This window comes from Gouania willdenowi, chromosome 12 (genome assembly GCF_900634775.1).
Source record: "Gouania willdenowi chromosome 12, fGouWil2.1, whole genome shotgun sequence".
NCBI classification, from domain to species: Eukaryota; Metazoa; Chordata; class Actinopteri; order Blenniiformes; family Gobiesocidae; genus Gouania; species Gouania willdenowi.
This window is the reverse complement of record NC_041055.1, coordinates 10645061-10661396: the sequence shown is the minus strand read 5'-3', so window position 1 is coordinate 10661396 and position 16336 is coordinate 10645061. Positions and strand designations below refer to the sequence as shown.

Sequence of the window (16336 nt, the reverse complement as noted above, 5' to 3'; positions counted from 1 at the left end):
CTTAAGTTGTGGTTTGTGAAAAATTACAATATATATGATATAAAAGTACCTAAAATAAGCAAAATATTAAAAAAATAATTTTAATGCCATTTCTGAATTTAAAGTTAGTTAATTCTGTTGTGACATATTCCCAACTGCACTCCCTCACTTTATACATTTGACATTAACATCAGTAAACGGTTCCTAATTAATACAACATGTACAAGCTCAGATATTGGCAGCTCGGGGGCCAAATGAGGCCTTGGTCTAATGTTATGCTGCCCCCAAAGTAAATGTACAAAACAACAGAAAAATACACAAAATAAGAGCAACATGAAAAAAAATTACAAAGAATTACAACATTGCAGGAAAATACAGTAAAAGACAAGAGAAACAGAAAATATTCCATAAACACACAAAACTACTACAAAAATGAACAAAAAACATTAATAACCTTCACGAATATGAAATGCAAAGGAGAACTACTGAAGCAAGGAAGAAAGCTGAAGGAAACGAAGGTTTATATTGATGAAAACCTGACAAAAAAAATGCAAGCATCGCATGGAAGGCACGCCAAATAAAAAAGGAGGAAAGATTTTAAAGACGTGGACAAGGAACTGCAGAATTTACATTACACCACTGGGAGAAGAGAACGGAAAACCAATCCTCATCAAAACGATGGAAGACTTGGGAAAATACGAAGGATCCACCTAAACAACAACATTACTGATGGTAATCATGGCTATGGACCCAGATCTATATAAACACTGGAAACAAAACTCAGACTGTGATTATTTTACGGAGACTGAATTAAATGTGGAAACCAAGAGTAAAAAAGGTCTGTCATTTATTCATTTCAATTGCTAGGTGGTGGGGTGATTAAGGATTACATTAAATTTAAATTCAAAGTGTTTATTGTCATATGTGCAGTTAGAAACACGTTTTCCTGTACAATGAAATTACTACCTTGCTTATGAACTAAGATATAATAATGTGTTTATACAAGTTAAATCTAACAGTGGAAAATACAACACTGCCAATAGAACTAACAACAGCTGGATTAACCTTGATGTAGAGACAAAACAAGCTGCAAACTTGTGTGTCCAAAAGAGACATTCCTGAGTGGTGACATTATGGATGAAAAGGGAAAAAAAACTTCCAAACACCTTCGAAAGAGGAACTATTCTTGCACTGGAGGAATGCTAACAACGTCTGGCAGGGAACAAAGCCAACACGAACAACGATAGAGATGAGGAGGAATAAAAAAAAATAAAAAAAAAAAGACAACACTGACTACATATGAGAATACACAAAAAAGGACTGTTCAGAACAACTCAAGAATGTTTGACCGGAGAGACATGTAAACCCATGTAAATTTGCAATGGTAAAACAGGGGACGGGACCCAAATAAGCAAACTGCTTCTCTCGTCTCCTTTTTCGGCATGTACAAAATAAAAATAAAAAAAAAAATGTAAAAAAAAAGAAAAGTGAATGTAACCATGTCGGAAATAAACTGAATAAATAAATGAATAAATACACACAATTACTCAAAAATATGCAAAATTACAGAAAATGACAACAAAAGTACACAAATAGAAATACACTATAATTACTCTGAAAATGCAAAATGGCAGCACAAATACACAAACATACAAAGAATGACAAAAAGACACAAAATTACAATAAAAACTCTTTGTAAATGCTGACATGAATGTTGATCATGTGACTCACCGAGCAAACAACCCCATTTTTGTGGCTTCACTATGACAGAAGTTGCCAATGTATTTGTACAAGTTATAAATACTTATTCATTACTTATAGTGTTTGGTGCATGATAAGAGTACATGTATAAAAGCATATAAGCTGAAGCGCAACAATTTTTTTGTTTCTATTTTGCAGCACACACTCACACAGAGCTGTTGCTGGACATATAATCATGTTAAGGCATTAAATACATTATATTGATATTTAATCCTTATCATCAATATAAGTGCATTGCATTTTTTTCCTTCTTTTTTTACGGTATTGGAACTGATACTATTGCCGGTCGACCAATGAAAATCTTGGTTGACCACGACGGCATCGACCAATTAGTTGACTAAACAACCAAAGTTGGCAGCCCTAATCATGATTCTTCTCAAACATAATAAACCATTGATAAAATACAATAAACAGGAAGTGATTCCGTGTGAAAACTATACTTTTACGTATTTTGTATGTGCTTTATTCTTTGACATCCTTTAACCAATATTAGCCAATGAAAACAAACAGGGCATAGTAACCTGGTATTCGATTTAAATCTGTGACGACACGGGAGGTGTTTTATGAGGTTAGATGTGTTTCCTCCTTTGGCTCCTATAGCTCGATGCAAGCGCCTCTTTACCATCTGTACCTTGTTTAAAGCCAAAATAGTTCAAAATGTGACTTTTGGAGTTTTTTTTTTTAAGCAATATAAGTGATGCCACTGATGATCGACGCCATGGCAAACTCGCCACTCAGACTCAAACTCGCCCGGTGCTTCAGTCATGGTGAGTGTGTTCTCTCGTGTTTGTGACGGCGCACACGTCTGGGTGAGACAAAACTTTAGCTTGTTTGTTTTGAACCGTAATTCAATCAATTTGGACCGATCTTCGTTCAGCACATATTCATGTCTGTGGTTCAGCCGACAGAAACACACGAACAGCCAATCAGCTGACAGACGGGTGGAACCAGCCCATCATATCCCCAGACGTTACCAGTGACAGGCAAACAGCCAATCATTCAGCAGCTCTGTAGTTTGGTTGCAGTGGTTGCCATGTTGGTTTGTTTTGAAAAGAGTAGCATGCAGTGAGCGTAGACTGCAGTAAGAAGCCGGGAGGGGAGAGTAGAGGCTGCCACTATGACAAGGACTCTATAAATAAAGTTGAATTGGATTTTCTGATTTCAGTTTGAAGCAGAACAAAGCAAAGTTTGACTTTAGTGGGGATGGAAGTATGTGCTAAAGTTGACATTTCATGTGATATACTGATTCCCTATGAAAAAGTGGATAACAAGGATAAGGATGGGAATAACTTGCCATGAATATATACCGTACTTGAAGTGACTCACCAGGTCTGCAGCGGAGGCTGTCCGTACTGAGCTCCTGGCCCTCCGGACACACACAGGTGTACTTCGGGGAGTGTTTGTTGATTTGTGGTGCTGGAAGACACATGTAGCTGCAACCTCCATTTTCTCCTTTTTCTGCACACCAGTTGGTACCTGTGGACACAGTCGCACACACGTCAACAGCTGAAAATAGCTTTTCTGTGAAAGGCATTCTTCTGAAGGAAGTAGACCTTGTATCTAGGAAATGATTATTTTGACTTTGGCTGTGACAATGCACACTTGGAATTGATTTTTTTTTTGACATGCTGAGTTCCTGCCATCGACAGCTAGACATTTTCTTTTTCTTTTCCATTCATTGTTATAAAACCACTTACCAGATAACAGTGAACTGGAACAACAGCATGTATAACGGCTCAGTATGTTCACAGATGAGCAAGAAGATTACAGACTTAGGGTTCAACAGATGTTAAAAAGAGATAAGAAGACCAACCTCAATTATCTAGGCAAGTTGTTTTGACAAGCATCTAATCTTGTAGTTCATTTATCATTTTTCACACAGAACGCCAAACTACCCATATAAACAATGATACAAACTTAGTTCAGTTGCTGCACAGCCAAATTGCAGACTGCAGTAGAAAAAGAAAACCCATAAATCAAACTCCTTTAAAAACAGTTTACAGCTGGCGCAGACAACCTCTCTTATGGTAGCATATGCTTGGACTGTTGAAGGATCTTCTTTCAGGCTCCCTTCTTCTTTTGTATCTTAAGCATTTATGCACATATTTACCATCACTTTCCATTTGTTCTCCAAGTCTCTGTACCTTCCTAATAAAAATCTACAGGAGCTCAAAAAGTATCTGCCTAACAGAAAAAGGATCTAGGTTCTACATTTATTGTGAAAACCTTCCAGTGACCTTAATTTCAATCCATTCACATGTCTTTTTAATCTTCTGGTGCACACTGGAAGTCTTTGTAGAACACTTTCTTTATTCTCATGATCTTCACATAGCTGCTGATGATTAGTCACAAGCTTTCATGGTTTACCAAGTAAAAAACCTTTTCTAAATTAATAGTTCATGTACAATGTTCCTTTCCACTCATTAGCATATTAACTGATGAGCTCAAACACACCGTTACCATCATACAACCGATGCAAAACCACATGCTGCTAAAAAAGCAGCAGCTTTTAGTAGAAAATACATCAATTCTTAGTGAGACTCAGGCACAGGCTCTCAGACTGAGACAATAAGATGGAGGAGGAAAGGCTGTACAGCAGCCTTACATTTTTTCAAAATTTTCATGCATTTTAAATCTTTTCTGAAGCCATAAACCACCATTTGCTCGGGGAAAAAAAAAAAAAAAAATAGTGTTTACATTTCTTTTATCTGCTGCTCAAAACAGCAGATACAAACTTTCAGGCAATAGTCTGTTGATCAGTCAATGAAAGACCTTTGTCTTGCTCTTGCTTTGAGTTTTTAGGTAGGTTGCAAAAGTCAGAAAATTAAAAAAAAAAAAAATGAAACTTTGTAGCCTATATTAACAATACAGTCAATCTAATCAAAGTGTCTTGAATAGGAATCAAATTAACAAAAAAAAAAAAAAATCTATTATGATTTCTTACATTCATTTTGAGGGCAGAAGATGAATGGTAGATACATTTACTTTTTTAAAACAAAATTTATAAATAACAATATGCAGTAATTCTTATCAAAGTGTCTTAAATAAAAATATAAAAGAAAACATTAAATATGATAACTACAATTGAACTTGATTCTGTTAAATATTGTTTTGTGTTATACAATGTATTTTTTTAACATTATATAATTTTACATACTATATACATATATTATATAGAATAATAATAAATACTACTCATAACATTTCTATAATTCAATTTTGTTCCGTGTTAAACGTTAAGAGTGTTAGTTTTCAAAAAATGTGAATATTTTCCCAGGGCACACCTGGCCATCTCTCACGGCACGTCACAGTGGTTGAAAAACGCTGTGCTAGATAATGAACCAACATTCATTTTTGTAACATCCCCATAAATTTGCATTGAAAGTTTCCAATTTTGCAACCCTTGCTGAAATGTTTTAAACTGTATTATTTTGCATGGATGCTAATACAGTTATTGTGCCAACTAAGTGGGTAAAACGTACTTCTTGCCCTCTTAATTCCTCCTAATTTTCATCAATTTCCAAAAACCTGACCTTTAACTGCCATTTGTTTATTTCAGTACACTCAAAGAACTGTCCCATTCAGATCCTCACCTGAAAGCTGAATCAGTTCATGATACACAATGATGTCCTGGGGGTCATTCAGGTTGCTGGCTAGCGTCACAACGTCAGAGCCGGTAAACTTGTTTGCACCATAAATTGCTTCTTTTTCTCCATCCGTCCAGAAAACTCTATCCTGGAAAAGCAAATAGAGCCCATCCATTGTGCAGCTAAGAACATGAGCATCGTAAAACGTACGGTACTTAATTTCATAATTTTATGCATTTCATCATGAACTATTTTGCAAAATCCGTTTGAACTTACAGTCAATAGTAAATTGGTAAAAAAATAAAAACAATTCACCCAATTGCTGCACAAAAAAAAAAAAAGGAAAATAATTCTAAATGCAATGGTTGAGATCATCCATCTACATTTCAAATTATAACAAAACAATGTAAGAACTTAATTTGTGTGAAGTTAAAAAGTGTTGAAAATCTGTGTTCCTTCAGAGGTGTATTCCATAAAGGAGGGTTAACAAACTGAGTCTATCCATAAACTCTAGGTCAACATACCCAGCTATGGGAAACTCTGGGTATCTTATTCCATTACAGCTGGTATGAAGTGGGTGAATCAACCCTGAGTACGTAAACCTTGGGTTACTTAGGTGCACGCGTGCAATAAAAAGCCATCATCAATGGATCGAAGGTTAGACGAACTAAAATGGTAACTATCCGGAAAAGAGTGATTTATTCACCCTGATGGGTGAAATAAGCAGGCAAGGCAAATTTATTTGTATAGCGCATTTCATACACAAGGCAACTCAATGTGCTTTACATGATAAAACATTCAATTGTTTAAAATCAATACGAACAATTAAAATCATCAGTAAAATCAATTAAAATCATCAGTAAAATCATCAAACACATGACAACAACATGACCAAAAATCTCTCTCTCAATCATACGCAGTAGAGAAAAAAAGTGCCTTTAACTTTGATTTAAAAATGTTCACATTAGATGCTGGCAGTTTGTTCCACTTCTTTGCAGCATAACAACTAAACGCAGCACCACCATGTTTACTGTGAGCTCTGGGCTCCACTATCTGACCTGTGTCCATAGATCTGAGAGACCTGCTGGGTTCATACCAGACTAACATGTCACTGATGTATTCTGGACCAAACCCATTCACAGATTTATACACCAGCAGCAGAACTTTAAAGTCTATTCTGAGGCTGACTGGGAGCCAGTGCAAAGACTTTAAAACTGGAGTAATGTGTTCTGACCTCTTTGTTCTGGTTTCAGTGTCTTTCACTTAATGCTCTGCATCCACAATGTTATAAAGAAAACTAACGTTTGCACAAAAAAAAGAAAAAACAAAGCAACACAACATTAGTAATGATGTGAGCACGTCTGTGCAGAGCAGAGTGTCAAGGTTCATTAAAGTGTTCAGAAACAGTCTTCAGGTGGGCGGAGCCAGGTAGAAACCCAGGGTTTCTTCGATAAAACCTGCCAGCGAGCAGGTTTAGTTCACGGACAATGTTGCCATGGTGACATACTCAGAAGAACATACCTCGCATTTAGGAATGGGATACTCAGTTTCCCTCATTTGAGCCCGAACTAACTCAGAGTTTGAACTTAACCTGCTTTATGGAATACCCCTCAGACCAGAGCGATTACATATATTTTGCTGCTATTCCATCTTTGCTTTCTGTCACTTTTTATGATTAATTTATTTTGAAAAACATCTGCCTTCTTCCAAATCCACTTTCAAAAGAAAATGTTGTCATGTTTATGGAAGAGTGTTTTCATGTTCATAGAAGAGTGTAATTAACAACTGAAGTCAAATGGAGATAAATGTCATCCACAGGTCCATCAGTCCAATACAATCCCAGAATATATTGAAGAGAGCTGCTGTATGGGAACCTCTAACAAGTTGTCTCTGTACGTTCTTTAAACAATGTTCCTCATGTCTGTTGCTGCTGTAGAGTTTCACGTTAAGCTCTAGATATTGTCCTAGGCATCCTCTGAGAACTGCATATTGGCTCCAGTATCCCACTCTGAATAGCGACAGTATTTTCAGCTTTTTGGTTTAACAACCAACCAAAACATAGCCAGCAACATGCACTCTAACTAATGTCATTTGCAGTTTCACTTGAACCAGCCGTGTGTTCTAATCTTTCATGGCTTAAAGGGTACCCGTCGTGAACTTTAATTGGACGCTCTATCAAAAGATCATATACATTAAAGGTTTAGTCTGCTTATTTCATTTAAAATTCACGAAGTAAAAACAAACCCAGTGGACCGGCAAAGAGTGACTGCCATTGTGCTCACTTTAGACACTGCAATCAGCTGTGCACACCTCTAGTGGAATCTTTCTTGCTTTCATCTCCTCCGAGACTCGTCACCCAGTAAGTGCCCACTCTCTCCCACTAACTGGTGTCACGATGATCTCTGTCACATCTTGTACGTAAACAGTGCAGCAGCCTGCAAGTTGAAATTACTGTCACAGCATAATATTAAAGCTAGGAAATTTTCTCCAGATACACTTTGTGTTTTTGGCTGAAATTGTATTTATATCCTGACAGAAATTAAGATCTTATGTGCTCTGAAAAAGGAACAAAGAAAATCTGTCATCTGTAGCAGCTGTAAACCTGTAAAAACTTCTACGAATGGGAAAAAAACTAACTTTTTTTTTTTTTAACCAATCACGTCTCCTTGTCTCCCTGCTTGTTCTCGGTCCCTTGCATGCACGAGCTCACACTGAAAGCACGTCACCGCTTACAGAGTTAAAACAGAGTTTTTGGTCACGTCTAACATATAAAATGGTAAAGTTTATTGTTTACTTACTGCTGAATGAGAATGAAGTTTCTACACAATACAAGCGATGAGCTGAGTTCTGCTTCTGCAGCAGCTGTTCTTGTGCATGTGAGTGACACGGAGCACAGAGGGGAGGGGCGAGGGGGTAAAGGCGGAGGCATCGGGGAGGCTACATTCAAAATCATGCTAGCTTTTGAAAATTGCCTACCCTACCTTTAATGCAGATTGTTCTACTTCCTAAAAATGCAATGTGGGAAGAATTTTCAGCATTGCCTCCCCAAATAAACAGTCCCATGAAGGGTGCATTTCACACTTGTAAGATCAGGAGCAAAAAAAAAAGTAATCATATTTTAAAAGAAAAATGTGCAGGGGAGAGCAGTTGGCGTACCTCAAAAACAGTAAGAGCAAACGGGTGAGCCAGATAGTCTGCAGACTGGAGCACCTTCTTCCTGTTGTCCCCACTCAGATCCACACTGCAGAGTGTGTGCAGCTTAGAGTCCACCCAGTATAGCCTTCCTTTGATCAGATCTGAACAAAAGCAAAATGATGTCATTGAATACAAATGAGTTTTCTCACATTGTAAGCACACTGAGTAAATAAGGGTTCATTTGCACTTCATTTATTTTTTTTCAAATAACCTGCTGGTAGAGGCTAGTTCAGCATGTAAATAAACATTTGACGAGGTTGGTTTTGTGTAAAAAGACATTGAGTAACATCTGCATGATTCATTTTCCCCATAATAAAGACATTTTAGAATCTGTTGAGAAAAGTGATCAAAGAAAAACAGAACTCATGGAGTGAGATTGAGGAAAAAAGGGCATAAAGCATTAAGAAAATTCAAGTTCAGAAATTACATTTTTTAAATGTATTTAAAAGTGACTCTTATCCCCAGATAGAAATGTGAGAACAAACCCTGCTGTATAAAATGATGCCTATTAAACTGAAATGACAGATTATATATATATATGCTGATATGAAGAGAAACATGTTCAGGTAACTTAAGTCCAGATCTATCCACAGCAGGCTGGGTCAATCTGCAGCTCTGGCTTAATTTCAGGATATGTTGAGCCAGCTTCTTGGAACAGAGCTGTGTATTTTCTCACCCAAAGTAATGCCATTGGGCCACTGGATGTCCGTCGCCACCAAAACTTGTCTGTCCACTCCGTTCATCCCAGACTTCTCAATCTTTGCTGGCTCTCCCCAGTCAGACCAGTACAGAAACCTAGAGGGCACCAATAACATTAGAAGGGCCAATGCAATCTGAAATGAGAAGTCAATAAAACACCCACCCAGAAAGCGGGTCCACTGCAATGGATGCTGGTTCTTTAAGGCTTCTGTTGAACAGAACCTTCTGCTTGGTTCCATTGAAATTAGACACTGAAATGGTCTTAGTACCAAGATCAGACCAGTACAAGTTCTTATAGACCCAGTCCACAGCAATTCCAACTGGAGTCTGAACGTTGTCGATCACTTTCTTATGAGCACCAACATCTCCACGTTTATCCAGCACCGTGCTTAAAAAAAAAAAAAAAAAAAATACATTTACCAAACCAACTGTTGACTTTTGTATTGACTCACAACTCATTCAACATTTGTTTAAAGTAGTCTGAATGGATGAAAAGCCAAGGCTGACTCAAAACAAATCATGGGCAGTGCAGAAAAAAGTTATGTTGATTTAAAACTCAAGTGTAAACATGCTCTGCTTTTTTAAAAGAAAAAGAAACTCTTATCCGACAATGTTTCCTCAATAAAAAAAATAACCAGTGTATTAAACCAAGATCAATCCCGCAGGATACCATCCAGCTACAACCGTCTAACGTAATTCAAATGGATCGGACCGCTTCATCTGGCTGACCTGTAAATGGCCTTTTGGCCCATGTCTGCCCAGAAAATCAGCTGCTGGTTGAAGTCTGCATCCACAGCCACAATGTTTCTTTGTTGCTCCACAATTTGCGTGTATTCTTTTCGCTCCAGACTCAGACGACGAATGTCTCGGCGGTTGGTAAAAATCAGGCATGGCTCCTTACCTGATGACAAGTTAATTGAGACCAAAAGTTCAGTGGGACTGTTCCTCAATAGCAGCAAAAGGCTTTACACCAAGTTCAACTGATGCGACTTCAGAAATGTATGATACCCAACACAGTTACAAATATAAACTACAAAAAATAGCTACTTCTGAAGAGTTTTCTTTTCATGGAAAGTGAAAACTTACATTATTAAAACATTATTCCCTGTGGGATAAACATAAAAAAAGTATATTTTTGAACAAAATGAAGCGCAAAACAATTTTTGTTAAAGCCTAAGCAACACAAATTCTGTTTTGATCCTTCATTAAATTATGTTGTAAAAAATGTTTTTTTTAAATTAGTATTACAAATGATCCATTTTCAGATGAATGAGTTATAGACACTGACTCTTTTTTAGTTATTGCAGCAATAAATGAATAAATAAAAGTAAGCTGAAAGTATGCTAGAGGTATTTTTGATGTGTCTGGACCCATTATTGCAACATCTGTTATACATTAGAGCCTAGAGTCAGCTGCATTATTTATACTCAGGAGCTGCTACAGTTTGGTCTGCACAACATGTAGTGAGCAGGATGAAGACCAGACATTGCAGCAGAGGAGACTGAGTTCTTGGGCATTTTCCTCCTCAGAATCACTAGAATATCCTATCAAACTGCATATGTTCTTTCAGCAGCCCAGTCAGTTATAGGCCTGTACATAATTATATAACTTACACGAGGGGGGTCAAGTAAAAGGAGATGATTATTGACCACAGAATTCATGATTTATATAACTTTCTTACCCTTATATTTAGTTTTTGTCCAGAAAATATATTAGTCAACCCAGCTCAACACAAAACAAGGATGATTTTGTGTTGAACTTTGAGAAGAACAAGGTAGAAATCAAACTAACAAACTAAGAATAAACCTAAAACAATGTAAATCTTAACCTTTTGAGGGCTCTGAAAACTCACCCACAGCCTTGCAGACGCTAGTGGTGGGATCCATCTGGTAGCCATTGTGGCATTCACATTTGTATCCTCCTTTTAGGTTAATGCAGATTTGACTGCAGATGCCTGGATTCTGACACTCGTCAATGTCTGTGCAGTGAGAGGGGACAAGAAAAAAATATAACAGCAAATTATTCTGGTAAATGACAAAGGATGTGCAAATACCATAAATATTACATTTCCCGATAGAGTAAAAGTGCTTTTGATTCAACGATTATGATACTTCAAGACAAGTTCCAAACTTCTCGCCACTTGAAATGTGAAATTTGTAAAGCACGATGCAAACACAAACAGAAGTTACGTTTTTTTAATTGATGCAAAAAACCCACTTAATATTGTTTGTTGATTCATGACAAGCCTAAATGTCAATGCAAATTATCAGCACAAAGAAAAAAGATCAATAAAACCTGGCAGTTGTTGACCCACTATGCTTAAAATATGCTTGGGAAAAAAAAAAGAAAAAAAAAAAAGTATAATTTTCTGATCTCGTTTCCATGAATAAACAGCACTGTAACAATAGAAATATAAAGGGTTTAAACTATGGATTTGCACAAAAAGACCTGAACAAAATAAACTAAAATAAAGTTTTTCCAAATGCAAAGGAATCGTATATAATCTAAAAGTAGAAAAAAAAAAAAAACTGCCACAAACAAGCTAGAGGAAGCTTTTGTGTGTTTGTCCTTTAAGATACGCAAATAATAAAACACCAATTATGTTGAATTGTTGAAAGACATGGTACCTGCGGCAATACAAGTGAACTATGAGTCACTTTCAAGGTTGCTTCACAAATGGAATACAGAGCAAATAAAAAAGTGTTAGACATGAGAAATTAGATCAATAAAAGCTCATCTCAGAAACTTTTAAACTGTAAAATAAACTATATACCATCTAAAACAAGAATACATTGTAGTAGAGATAAAGTGTAAGAGTTAAATCAAAATCCCAACTTGCTATTAGTAACCATTTCTTAAAACAATAGCATTTCTGTCAAACTATAATATTTGTAATTCAAATATAAAATCACCATTGGTTTGATATTAAACCAGCAAAATCCCGACTATAGATTGGTCAAACAATGAAAGGGCTGTCTTTCGACTTTTCTGAAAGAATTTACCTCTGCAGTACATCAAGTGCTTCATGGCAACCAGGGAGTTTCATTCAAGTTATTATATAACTAAGCAAAGGCTGAGGCCAAGATCACCTTAACAACAAACTGTTCACAGTTCAGCTCCTTATGTACTAAACCAAGAGGGTTTCTGAAGGGAAACAGATTATAACACAGCCTGAGTGTGTGCACGCAAGCGTGTGTTCTACAGTAATGCATTCGTGATTTCTAGGCGAGGCAGGAGAAAATTACATTTTCATGCCAGTTTAATTTTCTGTAGTAAGATATTGTGCACAAACTTTTGTTGCTGAACAATAGCGTGTGATTGCTGTGAAATGAAAGTAAAGTATGTTGAATACTTTTTTAAACAATAACTCATAGATTACATCCCCTGATTTCACATTGTTTTAAGGTTTGGTTCAAACTTTGGAAGAAACTTGACAATGCAACCAATTGATTTCAATCAAAAATTCGCATTGACGGTGTGGCATCATTACTTCAGTAGGCTAAAAATATGTGTTTTAAAATTACCGACCCCATAAACTACAGAATTGCATGCATTAAGCCACAGAAACAAAAAAAGCTCCATACCGCCACAGGTCTTGTGGTCAATTAGCTGCAGTCCAGGTGTGCAGTCGCACTCAAAGCCAATTACCATGTCTTTGCAGATATGGGAGCAGCCACCGTTGTTAAGGAGACACTCGTTGTGATCTGAGGCACGTGGATGAGAAAAAAAGGATTAATATTAGATGCACTCATGCAGTTTGTGTATCTGACAACAAATGCTCATCACATTTAGGTAATTCACGATAGACAAGACATGGTTCAACAGTATAGAGAAAAGACAGGAGGAAACGTCCAAGCAAATCCACTTCACAAGTGGGGATTAATTTACCCCCAACAAAAGTAGGGGTGTAGTCAACCAAGGAAAAGGACGGTCGCCCAAGACTATGGCATATGTAGTGATTAGTCGACCAGAATTATAAAAAAAAAAAAAGAAAAGAAGAATGAATGAGCAGGTGGAGGAGGACAAGGAGAAAGAAAAAAAATTGATTTGGCTTTTTGTGGCGCCAATTTGCTTTTAAACAGACCATTATTGATATGAACCTTATTCAAGCTTTGACAAGAACCTGACAAAGCAAGTGAAACCTACAGGTCTGATAGACATTAGGTATTTATAAACTCGACCTAAAACCGATAATTAAAACCTATTTTTTCCTCATACAAATGACATATTTACATTTGTGTTAGTGGTAAGCCTGCTTTTATTAATAAACTGTTGATGTCAACATCAGATCAGCGCACGGGAAAAAAAAAAAAAAAACACTGCGACGCCAGAGACAGCAGTGGTTCCGTTTACATAATCCATGTATACATTGTAAGAATAATAAAGGATTGATTCAATAGTGGACGCTTGTGATTCAAGCTGGTCTTCATTCGTTCCCTCTGCTCTGATCAGAGCAAAGTGCTGCACTGTCAGTGACTGCTCTGAGCAACACTTTTTTTTTCTATTGCAGCCAGCACACACTCACAGCTGTTGCTAGACATAGATTTATGTTAAGACATTAAATAAATTATATTTGATATTTAATCCTTATCACCTATATAAATGCACGGTATTGAAACTGATACCGTTGCTGGTCGACCACGACGGCATCGACCAAATAGTCGACTTAACGACCAAAGTTAAAAATAAATAAAAGGTACTTCAATGTCCTTATTGCCAAGTCAGTATATGCACCTCATACATTTACAATTCCTCTAATAAACCCAATTGGAGACCTTGTGCCATGTGATGCAGAAGAAGATCCCACTGTATTATAAACGGTAGAAAAAAGAAATAGGAAGAAGTTACTACACAAATTGGAACTACGAAGCATCCACCAGAAATTATTTTCCACTAGGAACACAATCTTCTCAAGCCATTATGTCCGTCAAACTAAAACTTTAAGTGCCAAAACGAATATTTTAGTAGATTTAGTAGAATAAGAAACTTAATATGCGCTTGACGGCAGAAAAGCAGCTGCACGTGCAGGCTCTGGGGTGTGGGTATGAGTTTGTGCTCTGCCTCAAACTGGCAACAGACCACAAACATGTGGCCTGTGCGACAGAATGAAAACCATCGTTGAGAGATTAATTTAATCTAAAGGGGTAACAAGGGGCAAGGCGTTGATCCAATCACATAGATGAACTCTGACAATATTAATTTCAAGCAGATTGCTGTTCAATTAACTAAAATCATGAAGACTGTTCAGGGGGCGAATGTGACGCATCACGTCTATCAGGAAAAATACACAAACCTTTTATTGTTGACTGTAACACTGAAGACCACACATGAAAACTGTTTTCACCTTTATTTTGATTGTAGTTTTGAAGCAACAGCTGGACAATAACACACTTTGGTCCACGGAACGAAGAGAGATATGAACTAATCACCGCTAAGTAAAGCCCAGTAAAACTCCGGAAAACAATAACCAGGAATAAACATTTGCTCTATGGTAAAGATAGTAGCTCTAACAACTGTTACAATAATAAACTTGGTGATATTACAGCCTGTGCAGCAGAATAGGGACGTATTTACTCTGTCTCCGGGTGAACAGGCTTCATTAGACCGGTGAAGTTCCGTTTGCTGATCTCCATGTGTGTAATAAGTCCATGTGTCTGTGGGAATGTCCGCATGTTTATCCCTCCGTCCATCCCCTTTTTTTTTTTAATTATATCCATGTCTTTTAAGGCTCTTATGAAATAGCTCTATTCCGGGTCGCCATGTTGGATTATGTCGTCACCCAGCGTGTCATTGCAGCAAGTCGCACATGCGGAAAACAACTGGATTTAACTTAAAGCAGAATTAAGTGTTAACTGTTTACAAGAAAGAGGAATTATTTAATTCGAAATTGAAAACAGAATAAACCAGCCACCCAATTCGGAATTAATTTTGATTCGGAATTAAATTAGCATTAGGAATTAAGTGTTTACAAGGTGAGGTTAAAAAGGAATACATTTATTCCACTTTAAAGAGGACTTAAAGCTCCCATGTAAACATGGCCACTGAATCACATCAGAAAAAAGAAAAAGAAAAAAAAAAAAAAATCATATTTGCTCAGCCAACTGATTCAAAGACTGGCCTTAAAGAAAACTGGGCAGGCAACAAAAAAAAAAAAAAACAACATTTTATTAAAAATAATTTTTTTACCTCAAAATTGGTAACAAAAAAAAAAGTTCCAGGCTTTTAAAGGACACTGGTTAAAAGTGATCATATATACATTTGCAGATTTTTAAACTCACTGCACTCTTTGATGGGCTCGTCACTCCAGTCAGGACAATCTCTGGCTTTGTTGCACACTTTGCTCATCTCGATGCACTCACCGCTGCGACACTTGAATTTCTCTGGTCCCTTGCACAGAGAAACTGCAGGGATTTGAAAAAGAACACTTGTAAGAAGCTGTGACTCTACACTGTACATGTACAAAATATGACTGGTTTATTATTTTTAACTGGATTAATAAGCATGAATTAATTAACAATATGTTAACCGGCTTACTTTTGTTTGTCTAAATTGTTTTGATTTTTTTTTTCAACATTTTTCATGAAAATGTGTATATCAAATGATTAAAACAGTGTTTAATAAACAGTTAAAATAATATTTACAGTTTCCTGAGCTGTGCAGAAATAACATTTTCAGAAAAACCTGAAACTTTGATCTTAACATTTATGAGGAACATAAAACAAACAAAAAACAAAGACTTCAAGAGGTGTCTCAGGTAAAATATAAAAGCAAAAAGAACAAATTACAGACAAAGCAATGTGAGGTTAAAGAACCATCCACACAATTAGGACACGTACCATTTTTACAGTTGGTTTCATCAGAGCCATCTGCACAGTCTCGGAGGCCGTTGCACTGTTTACTGCCCAGGATACAGTTACCGTTTTCACATTTAAACTGATCTGGCCCACAGTTACGCACCGCTAAGGAGAGACATTAAATTACACATTAATCAAACATGTTTTGATTTACATGAGGAAAAATTAAGGTATTTTTTGCTCTGATTTTAGTAATCTACAGAAAAACAAAAGCAGTGGGATTTTTGACAACTAAATACAAATTAGTTTTATTTTAGAAAG

At 36.6% G+C, this 16336-nt stretch overlaps 1 protein-coding gene across 1 annotated transcript in view; it reads right to left on the bottom strand.

Moving 5' to 3' along the window:
* Positions 1-16336, bottom strand: part of vldlr (very low density lipoprotein receptor) — a 48320-nt gene that overhangs the window by 8893 nt on the left and 23091 nt on the right. Inside the window, exons 7-16 of the mRNA XM_028462545.1 lie at positions 16058-16180; positions 15500-15622; positions 12806-12925; positions 11074-11199; positions 9951-10122; positions 9385-9609; positions 9199-9317; positions 8484-8623; positions 5334-5475; positions 3067-3216 (exon numbers count right to left, since the gene is read on the bottom strand). Of these exons, the coding sequence (XP_028318346.1) occupies positions 3067-3216; positions 5334-5475; positions 8484-8623; positions 9199-9317; positions 9385-9609; positions 9951-10122; positions 11074-11199; positions 12806-12925; positions 15500-15622; positions 16058-16180 (1440 nt within the window). The remainder of the gene's footprint in view (positions 1-3066; positions 3217-5333; positions 5476-8483; positions 8624-9198; positions 9318-9384; positions 9610-9950; positions 10123-11073; positions 11200-12805; positions 12926-15499; positions 15623-16057; positions 16181-16336) is intronic.